Source organism: Grus americana, chromosome 9 (genome assembly GCF_028858705.1).
Source record: "Grus americana isolate bGruAme1 chromosome 9, bGruAme1.mat, whole genome shotgun sequence".
In the NCBI taxonomy this organism is placed as follows: Eukaryota; Metazoa; Chordata; class Aves; order Gruiformes; family Gruidae; genus Grus; species Grus americana.
In genome coordinates, this window is record NC_072860.1 from 17,305,133 (window position 1) to 17,327,863 (window position 22,731).

Below are 22,731 nucleotides of genomic sequence, written 5' to 3' on the forward strand. Positions count from 1 at the left end.
GAAGCAGGACAGGCCGGGATTCCCGCACCGCCACCGTCAGCGGGACCAGACCCACCGTGCAGCGAGTGTGAAGGGCTGCGGCGAAGCTGCCGTGGTCCAGAGCAGCCAGGTCTGCTCTAGGGGCGCTTGACTCCCTCCTTCCATAGTCCCCTGAATTTATATTCGATACGCGAAGGGCCGCGGAGCGCCGGGGCACCCTCGGCCCAGCGAGACCAGCCTCGGGCGGGGGGCGGGGGGGACGCGTTGCGAGCCGGAACAGAGATTCCGAGCGCGGTTTCCCGGACGCGGCCGGTCCCTTCCTGCCGCCCCGGCCCGACACGCATAGGCTCCGCCCGCCGCCGCGTTGGCGGGAGCGGAGCGGGCGGGGCCGGGCCGGGAGTGGCTCCGGCAGCGGCGGCGGGACCAGCCTGGGCGGCGGAGGTGTGTGCGGCCGGCGTCCCGCTGGTAGGGGGGAGCCTGGGGGCACCGGGGGGGGGCTGCGGGCTCTGCCGCTGGGGCATGTGTGGGGGCCCTGGGGGGCTGCGGGGTCTGTCGCCGGGGGTGCAGGGGACAGGGAGCTCGCTGTGGGACCGGAGGGGTGCCCGTCACAGGGGCTGGGGCAGGGGGGTGGGTTTCGGTTGGGGGCAGGTGAGGGGCACCGCACACTGCCCCTGCGGGGTCAGGCGGGGGTCCGTCCCCGGGAGCTCTCTGCCAAGGGGATGGCCGTGGCACAGGCATGGGGTATGGGGCAGCCCCGCCTGGGTGCGCAGCCGCGGGGTCTCTGGGACGTGCTGGCTGGTAGGGACGTGGGGCGCTTGGCTTTGGGCAAGCGGGCAATGTGAGCTGGGGAGGGGAAGTGATGTGCTGTTTCCCCTCTGTGGGGGCTTGGGGAGAGGCTGGGGCTCGGGCACAATGCTCGGGGGACGCAGGACTGGCTGCGGTGGGGGCAGGCTGAGAGGAGGCAGCAGCAGATGCTTTGGGGAACTTTTGGAGTACACCCCCAGGGCTTGGAGCGTTGGGGCTTTGGGGCACACCCCCCAACCTAGGGGACGCGGCCAGGGCCTGGGGAGAGAGGAGCAGAACAAGGAGGAGGTGGCCCTGACTGCAGAGGAGGAAGGTGTGACCTAGCTGCTGTGCAGGCACACATCCTCTCTAACCCGCTTTTTGTGTCCACCGAAGTCCTGGCTGTGCTGATTAATGGGTTTGTAATTAGAGTTAAAGTCTGCAGAAACTCTGAGAGCTGTGATGCTCCTCGCTAGCCCTGGCTCGCTGTGGAGGGAGGCGCAGGACACTGCAGGTGGCCATCCCTCCTCTGTCCCCACCCTGTGCCGTTGCGGCACCAGGTCCCCCAGCCTGTGGCTGGTGAAGACTGGCGTGGTCAGAAACAGGTACTGGTGGGTTTCCATCCACAGGACTCCTGGGCCTGAGGACAGCCACCGTATTTGCTTTTGAAATTCATATGACAAATACCCTTGCTTTATTTGCCGAAGGAATTTGCTGTGTATACGGAATTATTAAAATTCATGACTTGGAAGTTTCTCGCTCCAAGATCTGGATTGTAATTGTCTTGAAATTACTGTAGAATGAGCCACCAACAATAACTGTTGGAGCAAGGATTTGGTATTGATGTGTAATCTACTAAAGGAGGTTGCCTCCTGAAGTCTCAAAAGGCCCTGTTGTTAAGCCCTAAAAACAAAACACGATGCAACTCAACACAAAAGTCAGGACAGCATGACTACCCATCCTTGTACTTCATCGCCTCTGGGCAGGGTCCAAATCTTCTCTGATAATCTGCATAAACCCTGCTCTTGCTGCTTCGCTAACTGTAGCAGAGACTTTGTTGCATGCCAGGACAGTCAGTTCGTCGGGGTTATGATGTACCCAGAAGGGCTGTGAATTCATGGAGAAGGTCTTGCCAGCAGTTTATCTTTTTCTTTTTTTTTTTTTTTAATGTTATTCATAGCAGCGCTGCTTAGGTGATCACACTGCACTGTTTTCAGCTGTGGTGGTGTTAGAATTATCTCAAGTGGTTTGGGACTTTGTTGGTGAACAGCAGCATCTTTTCACTGATCGCAGGACCATGGGTACCAGATCCTCTGCATGCCCAGGCTCTGCTCGAGCAAACGTTATCAGCCTGCCTGTAGCAGTAGGGAATGCAAGGCTTGGGTTTTGGTTTTTTTTTTAGCAAGTATAGCAAAGGTCTGGATGTCGTTGGATGCACCGGCTGAAACGGAATCCCTTTTATGTGTTCATGTGGCTACTGACGCGCTGTAGGATAGCTGCTTTTGCTCAACAAGAGTAGCTGAAGTAGACTATGTTTTAAGTGCGGACTGGACTCTGCCTGCCAGATCCTGCAGTAACCTTTATAAGGGGCTTGAGGGCTTAGACCATCCAGATAGAGCAGGAGAGCAGGTGCTGAGTGTGGGGAGAGCCACCGTGCTGGGGAGAGTCACAGTCTCCTCTGGAGGTGAGCAGGCTGGGTCACAGCCACTAGCACTCAGTTTTTAACCAGATGCTCTCAGTCTGGAGATTGGGGCGAATCTGGGCCTTGCAAACCTGGGCTGGGAATGAAGTTGCCTTGGGGATGGGGCAAGATTTTTAAGCATGGATTGAAGAGAGATTCCAATGTCTCCCAGTAATTACGTACACGTTAACCCCTGTCTTGTAAGCAGGCTTTCATCAGTTTCTCACTGTGATGAGTCTTCTGTCATTAACCTCTTCTGAGCCTTTCTGTCTACAACAGGTGTCTACAGGGATACACACCAGTAAGGTTAATCGTAAACTGGGGGTTGGAGATGGGGGAAAAGGGTTCTCTTCTCCCCATGACCGAGGAATGCAGGGTCATTTGGGTCCTTTACAGCCTGGCAGGGGAATGATCTGAAGTGACAGGACTTCTTCCTTTTCCCTGAGGCTCTCGCTTATGTACTGTCCATGTGTCAAGGCAATTCTTCTCTGCAGACAGCTGGCAGAGTGCAAAGTTTAGTAGTATTTGCCTGCAGATGAGTCAGCAGAAGAGAAATAGCTTGCTCCTGTAAAGTGGAATGATCTTGTAGGCAAAGCAGCACATGACAGTCACATCTGACTGTGCCAATGCCTTCTAAGCTTAGAGGGACGAGAGGGGACCCTGGGAGCTGTGGGTGTCAGGGGGGCCTCGCTGCTCCAGTCTGCCGGTCTTGCGCTGACTCAGATGCCTGGTGGGAAGTGAGGCAGCTTTGGGCCAGAGCATTTACTGAGTTGTTGCAGTAAGCTCTTGTTTTGCACAGGCTTCGAGTTTTAAGTAGCAGGATTTATTTTTGCCTTGGCGCGTAAATCTGCCAAGTGAAAAGCAGCGGAAGTGGCAGAAGAAATCCTAAATTTGCAGATAATATTCTTCGAGAAATTCCTTGGGACATCAAAACACACAGAATGTGGATGGGCCAGGTCCTCGTGCCATCAGTGTGCTTAGGGTGCAGAAATATCTCATCTGCTTCTCCGGTGTAGTGTGAGGCAGGCAGTTCTCTGACACCACCAAGGCTAAACAAAACATCAGTACTGTCCATGAAGATGTGGACAGTGAGACAAGGCTTTGGCTTAAGCAAAAAGATTTGCTGCACCTATTCTGACCTCCTCCATCTGCCAGAGGTGTTAACTTTGGTGTTGTGGTTAAATTCCAGCTTGGATGATGGTGTAGTTAACTCATACTAAGGGAGAAGTTTTAAATTCATTCCCTGCCTATGTTTTTTTTTTTCTTTGTGGTAATCAATGCTTGTCCTTCTTCCCTCCCAGAAGTGGCTGCATTTCAGTGGGAAATTTTTTGAGCTTTGTAGTATTACTGTCAGCAAAATGCTGGATGATTTCTGAAGGCTGTTATTGCCACAGTTTAAAGAAAATTCCTATTTCTCCCTTTGATCGCTTCCCCTCCTTCATTCCATATCTGCACTTGGGGACTGAGAGGAGTGATTCCCTGACAGGGAGAGCAACCCTTCTCCCATCTGGCAGTCGGCTGCTCCTCGCAGAGTCCGTACAACGCTCTCTCTCTCAAGGTGAGCTAGCTGGCGGGTGATGCAAGGCGCTGCTTTGATACAGGACATGCACCACAGAAGTATGTTTCAGAAGCAAAGCCCCAAGAGTTTTGTAACGTGTCGTCAAGACTGTGATCTGCCCATGGCTTTCCCGAATGGGGCACTTGTTAACTTCACTCCTAGCAAGCAGTTTCTCATGTTCAGCACAGTCTTAGTAATGCAGGAGGGTGACGCCTTAAACAAAATAGAACAATATTAATATTTTACAGCAGGGCTCTTTTTTCTGCTTATGCCTGGATTTTATCTTGGAGTTTTTCAGAATGAGCTTTGAAAGCTATCTTCTCTTTCCCCTTCCCCATCTGCTGCAAATGTAATTAATTTTAGAACAGTCAGTGTTTTACGCATTTGGGGAGGTAAAGCTGTGTGCCCTTGTGTTAAACTCGGCTACAGATGCTGGATCCCATTGTTAGTAAGTAATTGTTTGGGATGCTATTTTAGTCATCTGGGTCAAAATGAAACCTTGTAAGATCAGTAGCTTTATCACAGTATGGTGTGGTTTCTTTTTAAAAACAACGTGTTCCCAGTTTTTAATGAAGACGTTTGGTGCTGGGAGGATTTCCCAGACATGCACTAGCCACAGAACAGAGGTTTTAAAGCTCTGAAGAATGGTAACATTATTGTTTCATTTCCATGTTAATTTGAGTAATTAGCAGAGCTGCGTCACTCATGAGGTGCCCAGCTCTCCAGACACTGCAGAGGCTCCTTCAGCAACATGAAAGCAGATAAAGCATATTTGTGATGTGCTCAAAGCAGGTTTCTCCCTTGTCACATCGGGTAGAGCTGCTGCTGGGTGGCTGGTACTCTCTGACCACTGCTGCTTTTTTAATGCAAATCAAATCCATTCGCTTAAGCTATTGTTTGCTATCATTTGACTATGTATACCCTGAGAAGTGAAGAAGTGAGTTAGGGTGGAGGAAAGCAGATGGTGGAGTGTGGGAGGGGTTGGAAGAAGCTTTTGGAGGTTTCTCCTGGGCTCGGACAGTGCTGCTGTACATCAGCACAAAGCACGGTGTTGCCCTGTGCTGTAACCTGCGGTTCTTTGGCTGGCCGTGGGCTCTGCACCCAGCAGCGAGATGCTGGTGATAACTCAGCAGAGAGTGTACTTGTGTCAGAGAAGTCTGGTTGCTTTGCTGGGCCAAGTTAACACGGGAAGAGCTTTACCTGTTTGTGTGTGGAGGCTGCGATGTCCATGCTTCATCACCAAAGCCTCTGCTAGTGCTTTTTAATATTTTGCTGGGCAGTGGTTCAGAATGTCTGCATTCAGGATATTAACAGACCTTTTAATTGTCTCCAAAGGGAAGGAAAGCAAGTGGTCAGAGACCAACAGGTGACTTGAAACAGTTAAATTATTTTGACCAAGTAGCAAGAAAATCTGCTGCTGTTTTCCCCTGCCATTTCCATGAACACTGGGGTTACTTGAACCAGAGGTCCGCTGCTTTTTCTGAACTGGGTGGTTTCTGATAGGACCATGGTGGTGAAGTAAATAACTGATGGCACCTTGCAAAACCTAAGAATTACTTGTCATACCCTGTGTTTTCACAGGTGCTCTGGAAGCTGCTGCATTTATAGTCCAGATCTTGCCTGAAAGTTAAATGTTTGCTTAAGTGTTTGAAGCCTTGGAGCTCAGGGTTGCAAACTGCTTTTTGCCTGAGATTGCTTTTGCACGTTCCCATATGTTGTTAGGAAATAGTAAATTAATTACTGGAATGGGGGAAACTCAGCAAACTTGACTCGCAGGCATTATGGAGTGAGTGCTGGATGGCTCATGCAGTTCTGAAATGTCCTTGTGGCTGCTCTTCACCTTCGCTTTTGTCTTCATCCCAATATTTTTTTGGCTACCCGCTCACCTAAGATTCTCTTTTCCTGTTCTTAGTGCAGTGCGTAGGACTAGCAGAGCAGTCTGGGATACTTACACGCATATAGCCCAAAACCAGTTCAGCTGTGTTTGGCCCTAATGCTGTTCCTAAGGTATCATCTTGTTGATACTAGGTGGGGAGATCGGTATGCTCACGTGTTATTAAACTGCATTTGACTCCTTATTTTGGAACATTCCTTAACTTGGAGTCATTTGAGTGAGCCCGATCATTAAATCTGCTTCTTAACAGCTCTCTTTCACAAAGCCCGCACTTCTCTGGTTGCTGAGCAGCAGAGCTTTGCCCAGCAGCCCTTACCGAGGGGGGTCCCAGCTTGCCCTGAGTAGTAACGCTCGGCAGAGACCCTCTCTGCGAGGGAGAGGAGTGGTGTTCAGAGGGACATCTGCACTTTCTCATACCTTGCACTTGCCCCACCTAACGTGTTCCAGCTCACCCACTGTGTGTGGGTGGGAAGACATTTTAAATTCCACATGGCTCTTATTATTAGGGTGTTGAGACATGCACATAAGCATCATTCCTGGGCGGAGGGGTCATGCTGCTCCCAGAAACAGCAAGTCACAAGTGCCAAGTGTGCTGCACTGGAGAGCTGCACACTTCAAGTGAGCAAGAGAGAGAATGCTGCTTTTTAGTTATAAACTTTGCAAAGCTAGCACATGTTTCTAACTCCTGCAGCAGCTGAAAAGGGAATGGTTGCTGCCATGCCTTTCTATAAATCCCTAGCTTTGCTTCAGCTGTGTGAAGTGCCGAGCTTCCTAATGCTCCAGGACCCTTTTAGGAAGGTACCTGGTGACTCCAGCTCAAAAGCAAGGATGGCCTACTTCCAGATAGCTGTCACGATTTCTGTCCCACACTGGTTGTCTGTCTATTCATCACAGAAGCAGTTCAGCTGAACCACCGCTAATTACAAGCTGGTACATAAAGTGCCAGAAGTAAGTGTGCCCTAATGTGGTCTCAGCAGCTGCTTCACCATCAGCTGAGTCACCACCGCAGTGGGGATGGGGGATGAGAGGGGAGCAAGGTGAGCTGTCCCCACTGGGGAGCTGCAGCTTGGTCTTGCACAAACAGCAAAGCAAATAGCAAGCCAGCTAGTTATTTAAGTTATGACCGTGGGTTGCACCCCTTCCCTCACCCTTGTCCTTCTGCTTAAACCTGCTCCTTCCTTTTTTCAGGATTGTGCAGGGATGCAGCACACCCACCAGCTGTCTTGGTGGGTGAGAGGGGGGCACAGAGGGGTAGAAGAGTGTTTGCATTCGTCAAAATGAGAGCTGGGGGAGGGCTGAATGTGGACTGGGCATGCCATAATCCTTAGGTTGCTTTTCAGATGCTAAAGTAGCATAATTAGCCTTGTAGTAATGATTTATAACTTGCATTGCAACTCTTGTGCGAGTTTCTCTCCAGCCAGCTGACGGCTGCACGCTTCTCTCTGCAGAACAGCTCTGAGTTGCATTAAATGATTCAGTATTCCCACCAGGCACTGTTTGTCAAGCCTTGGCAGCTGATGCCAAATACAACTGGCTAAGCCCCTTGTTAGGTGGCTGTGTCTTTGCGGTGACCTTCTGTACACTGTGCCTGCTGTTGACTGATACTGTTTTGGAAGAGCTGAGAAATATCTTTCCCCCCACCCCCCCCTTCATTTTGTTCCAGTTCTTACTGGACGTGCTTGGCAAGATGGAGCCGCCAACGTCCTCCAGGCTGAATTCCCGAAAGAGAAGAAAAGATGGATCTGGCCCCAATGGGGCAACAGAGCTGGATGGAGTCCCTCCAAAAATGTCCCGACGCTCATTTGTAAGTAAGCAGAGATATGAGCTTTAGGTGCCTGTGAGATTAGGACATTGAGCCATAACAGCAGATAGATAAATGTGATGGTTTTTCTGTGGACACAGAAAACATGAGGGGGGTGGGAAATAAGCAAATAACAGTAGCTATCTTTCTTGCAAAGACAGTTTAAAATTTTCCTTTATTCATACGAGTAAGATACTTACAACATGGGCTTAAATTAGGTCTGGGGCAAGCGTTGCTAAGCTGCTTTTGTGATGTGTTCAGCTTGTTTGTAGTCACTTAAGCTGAACCCGAACAGGCACGCATATAGATATCCATGGAGAAGTAAGCATTTGTTTCTCACAGGTGGGTTTTCTTAGGTGACGCAGCAGGAGGGAGGAATACTCCAAACAAGCACGTAACAACTCATGCACCTAGGAGAAAGCAGTCCTGTTCAAGTCAGGGGAACTGCAGGAGGCTCTGAAGTCTGTAAGCACCTGCAGAAGCAGTCTATTGAATCTGTGCTCTGAAATACTGGGAAGATTACTGTTCGTTTGATTCTCCTGGTCTGGCAGGAGACTGCATTTATGTTGTTGATACTTCAGGAGTGTTCATAAAAAAAAAAAAAGCAACAACAAAACCAACAGAAAACCAAAAGGATTTCTCCTTCTGGATCAACTTTGTGACAGTTTTAACAAGCTAAAGCTAGCGGGGCCTCTTCTAAAGGGGGTCTGTGCCAGTTAATGCCAGTGTAAAGAGTTGACTTTAACTTGTCCTTGCCACAATATTGTGATGATGGGCTTTTTACAGCTCTCCTCTGCCCTGTTCCTGCAGCTGTCCTACATATCACATGTGCTCTAGTTGCTCTTCCCTTATCTTTGTCAAAAGCTAGCTACCATCCCTGCCACGTCATATTGGGGTCATAGTCCTTGGTAGAATACGGTGATGTGTTGCAGCTTTCCTCTTTGATAACATTTTGCTCTTCAGGAGTACTTCAGTCCTGTCCCAGGGGATTTGACAGATGGTGATGAAATAATAGCAGCACAGGCAGTGAGACCTGCAGAGGCAAGCTTTGGGAATGGAGGCTTGAGCTCGTGTGACTTATCCTAGAGTCTTAATATCCTTAATTGTTGTCAAAACCCACCCTGTCTCTTTTAAAGACCCCACATATTTTGGTAAGGACAGAGAAGTGTGCAGTTATTCCATGGGAATCACTTGCTCTTCAAGTTGGTGTCAGCCTTGTGTTAGAAATAAAGCGTCTGCCTATGAACAGCACAGACAAATAATATCTAGCCACTTTCTAAACTTCCTGGCTGTTTTTTAGCCACAGGGCTAATGCAGACCTCCTGATGAAAGATTTCTCTTTTTTTTTTTTTTCTTCCTTTTGTGAAAGATTTATTTATTATAGCGAGAGTAATAATGCGACAGTTAAGCAACACTACCTTGATGCTTTTACCGTTCCCACCTAAACAGCTGGCTGGCAGAGTGTTCCCCTGAAGCAGTGGGGCTCGGCAGCAGATGGTAGTAACAAGCCCACTGACACATAAGCATGTTGTATTGTGCACATCAGGTTGAGTCCTGACCCTTGTAGGCACTGCAGAGGAAGGGCAAGACTCTGGCAGGAGCTTTTGAGGACATTTCCCTGTGATCCTCTGATAATTTTGATAGGGGTTTTTTATGCTTTTATTCCTAGCTTCATATCAGGTATGTGCCAGCCAAACTGCAAAGGATCTTCACAAGTCCCAGATATAAGGGCAGTGATGAAAGGAGAGACCTGCAGGCCTTAACCTAACAGTAAGGATCCTGGTAGAGGAGGTGGTGTGTGAAACGCGGGTACTAGAGCCTCAGTAAGTTAAAGGAGATTTTCAGTGGTATCAGTTTGCTTGAATGTAGTGGTCAATGGTTGCTCTCCTGCGCACTTCACTTTGAGCACTCTAAGAAGGAATGACATTAGCAATAATAGCTGTGGTCTTTGTGGTCACAGTGGTGCTGGGCACCATGGCAGGATGCTACAATGGGACAGGAAGCCAAAGAGGAAACTGCTGATTAGTTTTTTGCAGCTTGGAGGTATTATTGTAATGATCAGCAAGCTTGTTTCCTAGTCATCTGGCTCAGGAAAGAGTCATCCATTGCTGCCCCACGCCTTCTGGCCAGAAGGAAATTAAGCTGCTTGTTCTGTTATGGGAAGGGCAGATGTTTTGTTCCCATTCTGAGGAGACCAGAAACAATACCTGGACTTCAGTTGCAGATTAAACATACTGCAGTGGTCAAGCTAGCAGATTAGAGGGGTTTTCCTGTGGCAGTTGGAGATATTCTGCCACAGATTGAGATCAGTCTCTCACTGTGTGTGGCAATACACACATTTCCTGGGAATTTGTGCTGCTCGTTCGTATACTTAAATCGAGGAGCTGTTACGATTTGCACAGCACAAGCACTCAGGCACAGCAAAGTCATGGTCTTGCCTGGGCGGGCATAGCTGGAGCTGCGACAGCGAGGTTTGATGAAGCTTGGATTGTGCTGCTGTGAACTGCTGTTTGTCAAAAGTCTGTCTCTCTCTCTTTCTCTCTAAACTCAGGCTAATCACCCTGCAGGGCTGTTTTGAGGTTTAGCACTAATTAGACTTTCAGCGCGTATGTTTGAATCATGCAGAGACACAGTGAGTCACTCGGTGACTGGGACACTGCAGTCGCAGTGCTGGCGCTACATTTCATTCTCACAGCTAACCTTCTCTGGTGGTTTAGGGACTGAGGGAACCGGCTCCATTTTCAGATGAAGTGGAAATCGATTACAGCAAGCCATACATCAGAGTAACATATGAAGAAGCGATGAGAGGGACCCCTTGTAAGTAAAAACCAGACTGGAAGGGTTGTATAAATGTTGGGTTGGGGAGGGACAGGTATGATTTTGATATCTCTGAGACCGAACCAACCTTGTGTGTCAGACCAGGTTTGCAGCCAATGACTTAGTTAATGCTTTGGTGAGTGGATAACTGTTCCCATGTGAAACTGGGCTTGCCTTTACAACTGAAATTGGAGCCTCTGTGTGTAAGGAGACGTGCCTTCACCAGCAAGTCTATTTGAAGCAAATAGATATTTGTGTTTTAGTTCTTCCTGTACTGCTGACAGCTCTGGAGTAGTATCAGAGTTGAATGTTTTTCTGTACTACTTTGTCTGAGGCAGCTTAAAGTTAAGCAGGTTAAAAGTCATCTCTTCTGCAACTTGAAATGGGCAAGTAAAACCAATATACATCTTTGTCCAGAATGTCACATTCTAGCCTGGATTTGAATTAAAGTCCCATTAAACAGAGTAGGCCAGCCCCGCAACAAGAACATGTCCTTTTATTCTCTAAACCAGGCTGGGAGAAACACTGTTCTCTTTGCAAGTCCAAAGGGGGAGGCAGAGGCAGGACTGTCTCCTGAAGAATGGCTGCCTTCTCTTGCCAAATAGAGTGTGCAGATGGTGCTGTCTTACTTGGCCTCTCTGTTACGGAAACTGAGATAATAAAAATTCGGCACTTCTACCTACCTGACTGCTGCTGAGATATGAGCTAGCTCAGATTGAGACCTGGCAGTGGTTTCCTGCAGGAGGTTCTGCAAATCCAGTGCTCTTCACAGTCTGCATTAATTTCCCAGCTGAAAGTCTCCAGAGCCTGCACAAAGGTCTCTGATTTCAACAGCAATGGCTCTCCTGCTTGCTAAGACTGAAATACACTGCATGCTTCCTTGTTGCTGTTTATGCCTGTGCTCAGGAACTGTAGCTGCTGCAGGGATGGAGGAAAAGGGAAGCGTGTCCCAGCCAATTTCCAGAATACAGTTGTACTTTCATAAAGGCCTGCCAGGACCAGCCCTCTTCTGGCATACAGAAAGCTTTTGCAGTCTCAGATCTTCAGATCTTTGGCTCTCCAGAGCCTCCTGGCATCTGAGGTGGATTTGCTGAAAAGTGATTGTAAGAGGCTGTCCTCAAACTGACTCCTCTGCTTAGCTGGAATTTAACAGCCCTACCTTTGCATTAACTGATCCTCTTGCTGCCTCCCAGGCTCTGTCTCTAGGTATGTTCAGGGCCCTACTCAGACCCATGGGGTATCAGCTCTCCTGCTAGGTCTTATCTCTTCCCCTTCCTTGCTGCAGCTTTGGTGTGCCTCTGCTCACACCGCTCCTCTGAGTCTGCCTACCTGAATTGGGCCAGAGAGCAGCAGGCCATTCCCAAGCATGTTGGATACCAAGAATATGTGGCTTTCTGTTCCTAGCAGCAAAAGGGCTGGAGTCCTGTGTGGTCCCAGGAGACCAGAAGTCAGGGACCCTCCTGCTATTACATGGCAGTGTTAGACTGTCACGTTACCTCTGTGCTGACCTCAAAGAGAAGAGCTACAATTTCCCCTGGCCTGATGAAAGTTTTGTTCCAGCTGGGTTTTTGGATACAGCCACGGACTTCATGGGACTGGGGGAGCCACTGATGCTGATGGGGAGTCAGAACAGTCTGGTCCCTCAGCCAGACTGGTAGCTGCGGCAGTGGGCTGCAGGGGAGGATGCTGAAAAGGTCTTGAGATGCCATCCTGGCTGGCAGGGGGAAAACAGGCACCTATGAAACATTTTGGCCAGTTCCTCTCTGGTAGCTCACTGCTGTGCAAAAAGGTAATGCTGCGTTTGGATTTCTATAGGAGGGAGGCGTCCAGGGTTTGCTTTCCCCTTGATCTCCCTTCACCTTGTTTCGGTGGATGTGGTAAGTTTTGAGTCTGTTTTTGAACTCTGTGCTCAGCAGCATTTGTTTCCATATGGAAAGGCAGAGCACCAGCTGTTTCGCTTCACAAATCTTTCCTGGCTGTGGCTCTGTATTCTGCCAGTTTTCTGCAACATGCCCATGAGTTTCAGAAGGTCCCCAAATGCAGGCATGAGCAGCAGCTGCTTCTCCAGGAAGACATCTTCACAAATGTTTCTCTGTCTCTTTGGCACAGTGGATCGCCCTGTCAGAGTTTATGCTGATGGAATATTTGACTTGTTTCACTCTGGACACGCCCGGGCCTTGATGCAGGCCAAGAACCTCTTCCCAAACACATACCTCATTGTTGGAGGTAAGGAGTGACCTTGTTGACTTTGGCTGTCGTAGGAGTATGGTTTACCTCCATCCATGGTTGTGCATACAGATGGCATAGAAGGGTTTTTGTCTTTATGGCCTTAGTGGCTCTCACTGTAGCCAGTTATCCCAAATGTTCTTGAAGTCTTACTGCAATATATTGAGAGTTAATACATCTGCAGAAAGATATCCTGTTCCAAATGAACGCTTGAGGAAATGATTTCTGATCAGGTTGTTCTAATTTGACCCTTCTGTTTTGTGACAGATACTGGTGAGTTGCACGTCTGAGTACGAAAGTACAAACAAAAGTTCCCCATTCTGTCTCTTGGGTTCAAAGGTCTGTAGATGATGCCAGGAATACCCTGCTGACTGCCTGAGGGGCAGAGGTGTTTCAGCCAGGCCTCCCCTAAGAATATAGCAGGAAAGGAGAAACCCTTTCTTCTGGCTGCTGTAATACGCTGGCCTCTGTCCACACAGTGCCTCTGTGGCCGTACCTTCACCCACCTTAAAGACGTGTCAGGCTGAGCATGTTGTCTGTCAGAAGGTGACCTCTGGTCAGGCTGCGTAGTTATGTTAAAGTATCAGAACTGAAAATACCTTTAACTAGTTTTCTCAACTATTAGTAGCTTCCTGAAGCAAAAAGAAACTGTTTCTGTGATAGAGCGATCATAACATCTTTGTATGGTTTGTTTCCTTATCGCAGTTTCACTCGCCGTTGAGGGCATTTTTATAGTGGTACTTCTGCATTTTTTTGTGTGCTACAGTAGCTTCTGGAAGGGGAAGGGAGGGAGGAGAGCTGAAATAGTTGCTACAACCTACAAAATGCTCTGAGCTTAGAAATCTTGCAGGCGGAAAGACATCGCCATGTACATCAAACAGGAAAATAACTTCAGGTGAAGCTATTAACATGTTCATGTAGCAAGATCCCCACAATCTCCGCCTCTGGGAGGCTGGTGAGATGGAGGGTAATGTACTGCTCCCCTTGCACCAGGAACTGAGATGAGAGGCCACAGCCCAAGTGAACATTAGCTCCAAGCTGGGAGCAATCTCACCCCCTCTTTATCATCTGTTTGTCTAGAATGTAAATACATCCAATACCAGTGAGACTTGTTTACTTTTGAGTCATCCAAATAAAACTCCCTCCTTCTCAGTGTCTTACATTGCAGATTATGAAGAGTTGTTCATTTACTGTCTCATAGAACATAATAAGCTAACTTGATTTGCTGCAAACTAACCCTTTGTTTTAATACAACTTTCCAAGAACTAGACTGTGGTATGTCATTTTATGAAATAAGGAGCTTAGGGCAGGTGCTTGTTTTCATGGGCTTCAGCTTCCAGGCCTGAGACATTCCTGGGTTAATAAGCAGGTTTCTGCCCGATAGAGCCCCAGGTGCCATTTCATACAGGAGAGTTGTCTTCTGTGTTGGCTGGTTTTCTTGGTAAGTGTTGTAGGTTCTAGAGACCTTGAAGGCTTGGGGTGTAGGTCCCCAGCTTGGGCAGAAATCCCCTGAACAGCCTGCCTAGAATTGCTCAGGAGTTTAGTGCCCTGCACCGTTCCCTGTTCCTGGTGCTTTGTGGCTGGAAGAGCTGGCTTTCAAAGTGCCGGCACCGGCCTCCGTCAGCAGCTGGAACTGCATGCAAGGGCCTTTTGCTGTAAAGCAGTGGGGTATGTACCTCAGGCTCACTCTTCTCTGTGCCTCTTTCTTCAGTCTGCAGTGATGAGCTAACCCATAACTTCAAGGGCTTCACAGTAATGAATGAAAACGAGCGGTATGACGCTGTGCAGCACTGTCGCTATGTGGACGAAGTGGTGAGAAATGCGCCGTGGACGCTCACTCCCGAGTTCCTGGCAGAGCACAGGGTAATTTGTGACATCTGATCCATTCTAAATTTTGATTAGCTTCTGTCTGTGCTTGCTATTTACAGCAAGAATTCATCCATGGGGGTGACCTCTTTCTGAGCAACCCATTTCTGTTGAAACTCCTTAAATATAGAATGAGCTGGGTTACGGGAATCAAGTGGGTTTCTTGGGAGACTAGAAGCATTTGCTGAGCTGGCAGGTAATGTTAAAATAAGGTAGAGATTGTGACATGGTGAAAAAGCCTGAGAGGCTTGTCACCATTCCAGAAGTTGATGCTGGTTATGGATTGGTGTGAAACACGCAGTAGGGAGAAGATAATGTGGGGAAGGGGTTTTTGGAGAGCATCAGGTCCAACTCCCTGCTTACAGCAGGAGCAGCTTTAGATCTACATCGGTTTCCCTGGAACAGGACACCAGGCAAGCTGCCTTGAGAGTCTTTTATCATTTCGTAAGATAGTGAAAGGAATCTCTGACATCTTTTTGAACTGCTTTGGGAGGTGAAGGAGTCTTCAGGGGAGTTTGCTTAGTTTCCCGTTGTTGCCATTAACAAGCTACTTCTCTGTGAAGCTTAAAACAGCTGTGTCCTTAGTCCCAGCCTTTCCTCTCTGGCATATGCTTACAACATTGATATGCAATTGTCAGTGAGAACTTGGGACTGCTCTGTGTTGCTTTTCAACAGAGGAAGGTGTCTTGCTGTTCTCTGTCATTCCCCTGCGTGGAGGTGTTGAGCAAAAAGTGACGTCCTTTGACAGAAAGCAGGAGACCTGCGCAGTCAAGGTGAAATGTTGACTCTCATTGCTTTTTTAATTTTCAGATTGACTTTGTTGCACACGATGACATCCCCTATTCTTCTGCTGGCAGCGATGATGTTTATAAGCATATAAAAGAAGCAGGTGAGTCTGGGTCAGATTCACCAGGGCTTCCTGTCAAAGATCTGCTGTAGTTTCTCCTGTGCCCCTGTACGGCAGGATTATGCCTGGGGAAGTGGCAGGGGACCTCTGGGAACAAGGTCTGCCCAGGAGGCTGAGTGCAGGAAGAAGGGCTTTGGGCCCTACTTCATGAGGCTAGATCTGTTCCATTGTCCAGCATTAAGTCGTACTTCCAATCTAGTTATTGTGATTGAATTAACAGCTGCCTTTTGGAAAAAATACTACAGTGTGGTTTAAAGATTCTCACAAATGGAGAATCTCATTAATTTAGCAAAGTGACTCCTCTAACTGCTGGATAACTCAGTGGGAGTGCAGCTTATTTAAATCTATCCAAACCCAGCCATCAGAGCTTGTTACATTTCCACCCACTAAGTTGTAGGACCCCTTGTCCTGTCCTTGTCGCCACATTATTGTATATGCAGTGAATTATAGTCAATAGCCTTTAAACCAGCTAAAGTGAAGAGCTTTTCATTAGAAGATGTGGTATTTTGCATGTTTTTGACGTTCTTAGGTCTTCCTTATAGTCCCAGAAGGGAGGACTGTGGTATTGTACATTGAAGGACAAAGATGTGGTGGTGTGAGGACAGTTAGGAGATGAGCTCTTGACAGGAGAGATTGTTTCCTAATAGAGGCAGCAGCAGCTTTTTGCCATGTGTCTTGCTACAGCTGTCCTCTGTCCTGTTTCCCCAACTTTAGGCATGTTTGCTCCAACTCAGAGAACCGAGGGGATCTCAACGTCAGATATCATCACCCGGATTGTGCGGGACTATGATGTTTATGCCAGACGGAACCTGCAGCGGGGCTACACAGCTAAAGAGCTCAACGTCAGCTTCATCAACGTGAGTTCACTACAAGCTGTGTGAAGCAGAATCTTACAGAGTGGAGATGTAGTCTTGTCTAGTGGTAGCAAGTCCTGTGCCAGTAAAAGGCCAGTCTGCAGAGCTAAGCAGTTGCACCAAACCCATGTCCTTGGAGTAGAAGTTAGACTACTTCTGCCCCTGAAACTGCCTCTGGGACCCACCCAGAGGAACTGGGGTTTTGCTAATAGTGCTCCATTGTCAGAAATGTCTTGGTGACATTTTACCTGTTGAAAGAGCTGGAGATAGGATGTGTGGCGAAATGTGTGTTTTCTTGAATTGAATGAAGCGTAGGTTGTTTTTGGCAGCAGCTGCTGTGTCTCATCTCTCTCCTCTTCCCTCAGCCACCTTCCTAAGGTAGAGTTATTTGTTAGTATAAAATCTGATCCAGTTCTCACTGTCCTATTCCCTTCCTGGAGCTGCAGGAGCAGCAGTGCTTGAGTAGGAGAGAAGGACACACTCTGATCCTGTGCTGAGCAGCGCTAGCCCACAAGCAGAATACATGGCAGAAGGCATTTCTGATGTTGGAAGTAAAGTAGTAAACCTTTTTTTTTTTTGCACTCAGATACTATGCCTATTTTTAAAAATACAATCGTATACAAAAAATTAAACAGGAGAGGTAACATCATTTGCTTGACCTCTCCTTGGCATGCAACTCTGCCTCTGTTTAAAAACACCCAGCAAAAAGACTTGTGCTATCGTGATATGCAGAGAGACCTACAGCAGGTCACTCAAATCTAATCTTTATATTGTATAAATATTTCCATCTTCCATGCACTGCTATGAGATAGTGCTTATCTCTGGGTTTAGTCTCGCTCATTGTACTGTGCCAGTGCTTGCCACGAAATGTCTCTCAGTCCCACTGTGTGTCTGCCATTTAGTCTAGGGAAGAAGTGTCACTGAAGTGAAGGAGAAGTGTCACAAGGCTAATGGAGATGCTGAGTCTTAAGCAGCAGTTCAGTGTAATAACACAGAGCAGAGATGGTCACCACTCAGATCTGGTGAGCTGTATTCTGATCCACCACTTACTGTACAGGAGAAGAAATATCATCTCCAGGAGCGTGTGGATAAGGTGAAAAAGAGGGTGAAGGATGTAGAGGAGAAGTCAAAGGAATTTGTCCAGAAAGTGGAGGAGAAGAGTATCGATCTCATTCAGAAGTGGGAAGAGAAGTCCCGGGAGTTCATTGGCAATTTCCTGGAGATGTTTGGCCCAGAAGGTGCATTGGTAAGGAGCTGCTCTGGGAAAAGGGGAAAGGGGATTTTGGAGAGCTCAGCAGTCATTGTAGGGCTTCTGGAGCCCACATTCTGCAGAGCAAAGGTTTACAGTTTGTTGCAATGCTTGATGTGCTGCTGGTCTCCAGACCAGTTGTCCTAGGTGTGAACAGCCTGTTTGCAGGAAACCCTCACCCTTGCCAGCTGGATAAAGCCAGTTACAGCTGTAGCGTGAAAAGTCCCCATGTCCCACAAGCTGGCCTGTAAACTCCAGCTTGTGTCCTGCAGGCCACTGAGCAGCCAAGAGATTGGCAGGCGCTTTGTCACTGGCCTGGGATGAGTCTGAAGCTACTTGTTTTTGCCAGGCTCTCCTGTGCTGCTGGGTAAATACCGCAGGCACTTCATGCCAGAAGTGCTTGAAAATGGGTGATGATTACACTGCATGCAGTTTCCAAAGGCTAGAGCAATGTTTGGGCTTTTTCTGCTCTTACATTGCATGAAGCATTGAAGGGACACAACTCAAAGTGCTGCACAAGCTGTAAGTAGTGTCCATTTCCATCGCTATTTGAGCCATGCTAACTGTCTTCCTGCTTCCATTGCTAGAAACACATGCTGAAGGAGGGCAAGGGCCGGATGCTGCAGGCCATCAGCCCAAAGCAGAGTCCCAGCAGTAGCCCCACACACGACCGCTCCCCGTCTCCCTCCTTCCGCTGGCCCTTTTCAACCAAGACTCCTCCTTCCTCACCGGCTAACCGCTCCAGGAACGAGTCTGCAGTCACCTACGACATCAGTGAGGATGAAGAGGATTAAGCTACCAGCCAGGATTTGCTGTGAACCGCTAATCGCTGAATCCTAAATCCGGACCCACTGGGGAACTCTAAATGAGCAAGAGAGCCATAGGAACAGGGCTGACGGTGAGCACAGGGCCTTGGAGGCACCCGTTGCTGTTAGCAAGGGCTGCTGCCTGGAAGCACATTCAAACCTCCTCTCCCTTCTCCTCCCCAAATCCCCTTTTTATTGTTTACGTTCTAGTGGTTTTCAGGGGGAAGATGGTTTTTATATTTTAAGAAAATTCTCTTTTAAAGCGCAAAGAGTAGCACTCAAGCGTGGCTTTTGTTTTGGTTTCTTTTTCCCTGTTAAACCTCCAGGCAAGAGGGAGAGTGGAAAGACCCATCTGTCCCTTCTTTCCTTCAGCTCCTCTGTCTTATTTCCCCCAACCCCAGGCAGTATTTGTGCCGCTGCCAAACGAAAGGTTCCTCAACCAGAATGACCTCAAGAGCACACAGGAAGCAGTGATGTAGAGAGGCTTCTAGGAAATAGAGACATCTCTGCTGCACTGGAGCCGATAGGAATCTGTTCAGCAGACCCTGTAGCGCTCGCACACCTTGTAGCTGAGCTTCCCAGCGTGTCGCAGTGAGGACGTGCTGGGGAGGGGGCTACCAGCTTAGTACGCAGGAATTACACCCTGGAAGAAGTCACAGCACAATAGAGTCACACACCCCGTAAGCACACGGCATTCGCAGCTCCAGATGTGTATGGGGACTGCAGGGGAAAGGCCTTTCCAGCCAATCTTAACAAGACTGCTAAATCTTGAGCTAAAATTCAGCCCCCAGTTGCTGGTGGAGAGAAGAGAATGAATCTTTGCTTCGGGGCATTTGCTGTCTGTGCATTTCCTTGGGTGTCTGAGAGCCCAGGTAGGAAACGAATGTGTGTATGCTCCTTTGAGAAGTTCCTTGTCCCAGTATGTGGTGTGTAATACGTTTTACTGTCTGTCCCTCAACACTGTGCTCTGTGCGTGTTTGTCTGTGTTTCAGTTGCTGTGCTCTAAGGGCTGGAACGGTCCTTTACACTGGTGCCGTGAAGTCGCTGCTATAAGGACAAAACATGAATTCGTACAGCCAGTTTGCTGTCTGTGTTGGTGTGTGCAGCTGGACAGATAAAGGGCACGTTTTACCCCACTGAAGGGTCCCAGTCCCATATGACAGTTACCTGGCTTGCGCAATAAATGCACAAATCCGCGCCCACTTACTCCGCTCCTTGAGGCGGACCAGAGAGAACATCAGAGCGCACTGCAGCTTTTTAAGATTTTAAACATGTAATCTGCTCATTTGAATCCATGGTCCAAGTCGTGCCTGCTGTTGTGTCTGTAATAAACACTGAGTTTTGTGGCCTGCGGCTCCCCGCAAGCAGTTGCCCTCCCCGAGCTGCGTGTCTGTGCACAGAGCAGGTCAGTGCGCTCTGTCCCAGCAGCCAGCACTGGAGGGACTGGACTTGCTGTTGTGTAGCTGTGAAGCTTCCGCTTGCTTTTCTGTTCAGGTTTGCCTGTGATACCCATTGTCTCTGGGTGGAGCTGCTGGGCCGAGTTGCCTGTATCCTCCGGTGATGCTGGGAGCAGAGGAGGACAGGTCGGAGCCCGGTTAGCAAGACTGCGGGGGGGGGGGGGGGTGTCTTCAGAGCAGGATGGGGGGCTCGAGGAGCAATGGGTGCAAGGAGGCAAATCGTCAAGTGCTGCTGCAGGCTCTGCGCCATGCAGGGCCTGTGGTAGGAGCAGGTTGCTGCTGCTTTCCAGCTTGTATCTTGCTGATCCTTTGTCACACTGCCCAGAGGGGTTGACAGAGACTCTGTGCTGCTGTTGAGGCCAGAGCTGATACAGGAAAGGGTATTTTGGGGATTCCACATCTGCAACTTGGACCTCTCTCAGCAGGGATGTGCACGGCTCTGGGAATGTGGCTGGCTGCTGTGGATTTTAAGCTGTAAGGAGCAAATAACAGTCACTTGGTACAAGCCAGTTAATCCCCTGGTTTATGAGTAGCAGAGCACTTTATATCACCTACATTCTGTCTTCCCTCATCCTCCTCACCTTCCCTTCCTCACCCTTCCCTCAGTATGGGTATTTTTTTCCCAAGCTGAATCACGAAGACCAGGCTGCTTTAGAGCCTTACTACTATTTTAAACACAAATTACACAAGTCTTCTGTAATTTTGGGATAACAATGGTGTTTTGAATGGTGGTTTGTTCTGCGGAGACCTTAACGTATTTCTTGGTCTTTTGGCAAAACCTGGGGTGCTTGGTAAGAAGCCAGCCATGGTTTTACATGTAGCTTGGAACAATAGAGCTGTTTCTTGTAACCAATAATCCCTGCTTCCTCCTTGCACTTAAATTAAAATGGACACTCAAACCCCAGACTAGTCTTCCCCCCCGCCCCCAACTTTGTTTTATTGTTCCCTCCTGGATTGCTGGACCAGCCTCATCTGCAGTGCTGCCTTGTCCTATCAGTAACAGGACAGAGCTTGATCTTTGGGCAAGACATGCAAGCAAAGTTCTCCAGGAACTTCTTATTACCTGTAGATATACCCTGCTGCTGCTTCAGGGCTGTCCTGCATGCCCTTAACCCATCCCACACTCTTCAGAAAAGAAGCATCCGCAAGAGGCATGCTTGAATTAAGCTCAAAGTAAGAGATAGAGTGGAAAAATAAAACTTGACTAGCATGCATTGAAGAACATGTGGAGCTTGATGCTGCTAAATCCAGAGGCATTGACTATTGCGAGACAGCCCTACCTCAGTTCCTCTATAGATCTGGGGTGTGAGGCTGCTGGCGGCAGCAGCCAGCCCCCGGGAGAGGATTTTGTGATGGCACAGAACAGCAGCAGCAGGACAAAGCTGAAAGGCACCAAGGGTGCTGGTAGAAGCAAGACGTGAAGAGTGTGGCACTTGAACAGCATATTGCTTAGAACTGTAGGAGGAAGTCTTTAATCTCTTGAGGAAATCATGGCACGTGCCTGCACTGACATAATTTTGTGCATTTTATAGAGAGTTGGGACATTATTGTGGGGTCTGGCTCTTGTAACCAGAGGCAGGCGCTGGAGCAGCGAATGCTCTTGGCAGTAGCAGTGCCTTTGGTGGGACTCACACTGCGTCTTGCCCCCTGCCCTCAGGGTGGGCTTCTTGCTGCTAAGGCCGCCCTGGTGTAAAAGTGTGGGTTTCCTGCCTGCCACGGGTGAGGAGGTGAGTCTGGTTGTCTGATGGGGGAGTGGGAGGGACAAGTCCCATATTTTGCTGCTGCTTGTCAAAACCATGAGAGTGCTGGGTGCCAGCACTTCTGCTGGTGCCTAGGAAGCCACGTTGGTAATGGCTGTGCACTGTTGCCAGGAATCTGCCAAATGTGGCAATCTCATTGCTAACCGCCAGTGCATCTTCTGACTGAGCGGTTTCGGTTTGAACACAACCACCTGCAAAAAGCTCTGAGTCACTTTTCCCCCTTCCTCATGGGGCAGAAAACTTGTTTTTTCCCCAGAATGAATCAGTTAAAAGTTGGGGGAATATTTGGCTTTCTGACTCTGCTTACCCAACATGTCGCAGTGGCTGGAGGTATTGTGGTGGGAGAGCACCAGGGAGCAGATCAGGGGAAGCTTTGATGGTGCCTGGCAGCAGGCTCTGGTCTTAGCACTGCTTAGCATCTGCTGCCCATCTCCAGCCACGGCACTGCCCGGTCCTGCCATCACCTCCAGCCCCGCAGCAGCGGCTGCTTCAAGCTGGCTCTTCCCGGTCGGTGTTTGCTGTGCTGTTTTTTCTGTATGGGCCTGTGTGCACACCGTGTGTCTTACTGGCTTGTTCTGGAGTTGGGTTTTTGGCTTTTATGTTTAGCCAAATAAATGCAAAGTCATTTTACTCTGTGTGTGCCAGATTCCTTCTGCCATCCTTGCACAGCCGGCTCCCGTCATGGTCTCCTCGCCTGCCATCGTAGCAGTGGTTTGAGTGAGAAGATGCTTCAGTGGCGGGGGTGGAAATAACCCAGAGGTTTCTGTAAGTCATCGTCACTCCTGATGTAGGTGTAAAGCAGATAGTGCTATCAGAGCAGATCCCGGGCAAGGTTGGTTAAAGCAGCATTAACTAATTGCCTGTGTTGTGAAGGTGCTTCAAGGTTCCTTCCTTTGCCTGGCCCCAGGCTGGCAGGTGTGGATGCTCCCACTGTTCTCTCTGTCCTCCCTCTGCTGTGGAGGACATGCCCCAGGGATGGGCTGGACCCATCTAGAGGTCTCTGAAGAAAACACTGCTGCCCTGGCATTGCCTTGGCCATCGGACGCCAGCCAGCAGCACCCAGAGGTCAGTGTCATGGCTGGGTGTGGGACAC

General features: G+C 48.9%; 1 protein-coding gene across 3 annotated transcripts; it reads left to right on the top strand.

Moving 5' to 3' along the window:
* The first annotated feature begins 307 nt into the window (after window positions 1-307).
* Window positions 308-22,268, top strand: PCYT1A (phosphate cytidylyltransferase 1A, choline). Of its 3 annotated transcripts, none has more exons than XM_054835294.1 (9): window positions 308-420; window positions 7,559-7,699; window positions 10,414-10,513; window positions 12,623-12,739; window positions 14,451-14,602; window positions 15,416-15,494; window positions 16,227-16,369; window positions 17,424-17,612; window positions 18,203-22,268. In XM_054835294.1, the coding sequence occupies exons 2-9, from the start codon at window positions 7,583-7,585 to the stop codon at window positions 18,407-18,409; spliced, it is 1,104 nt and encodes a 367-aa protein (XP_054691269.1). In that variant the 5' UTR covers window positions 308-420; window positions 7,559-7,582; the 3' UTR covers window positions 18,410-22,268. The 3 variants fall into 3 exon arrangements, with proteins under 3 accessions (XP_054691269.1, XP_054691271.1, XP_054691270.1); XM_054835295.1 differs by having other exon boundaries at window positions 311-444; XM_054835296.1 differs by lacking the exon at window positions 17,424-17,612.
* The last annotated feature ends 463 nt before the right edge of the window (window positions 22,269-22,731 follow it).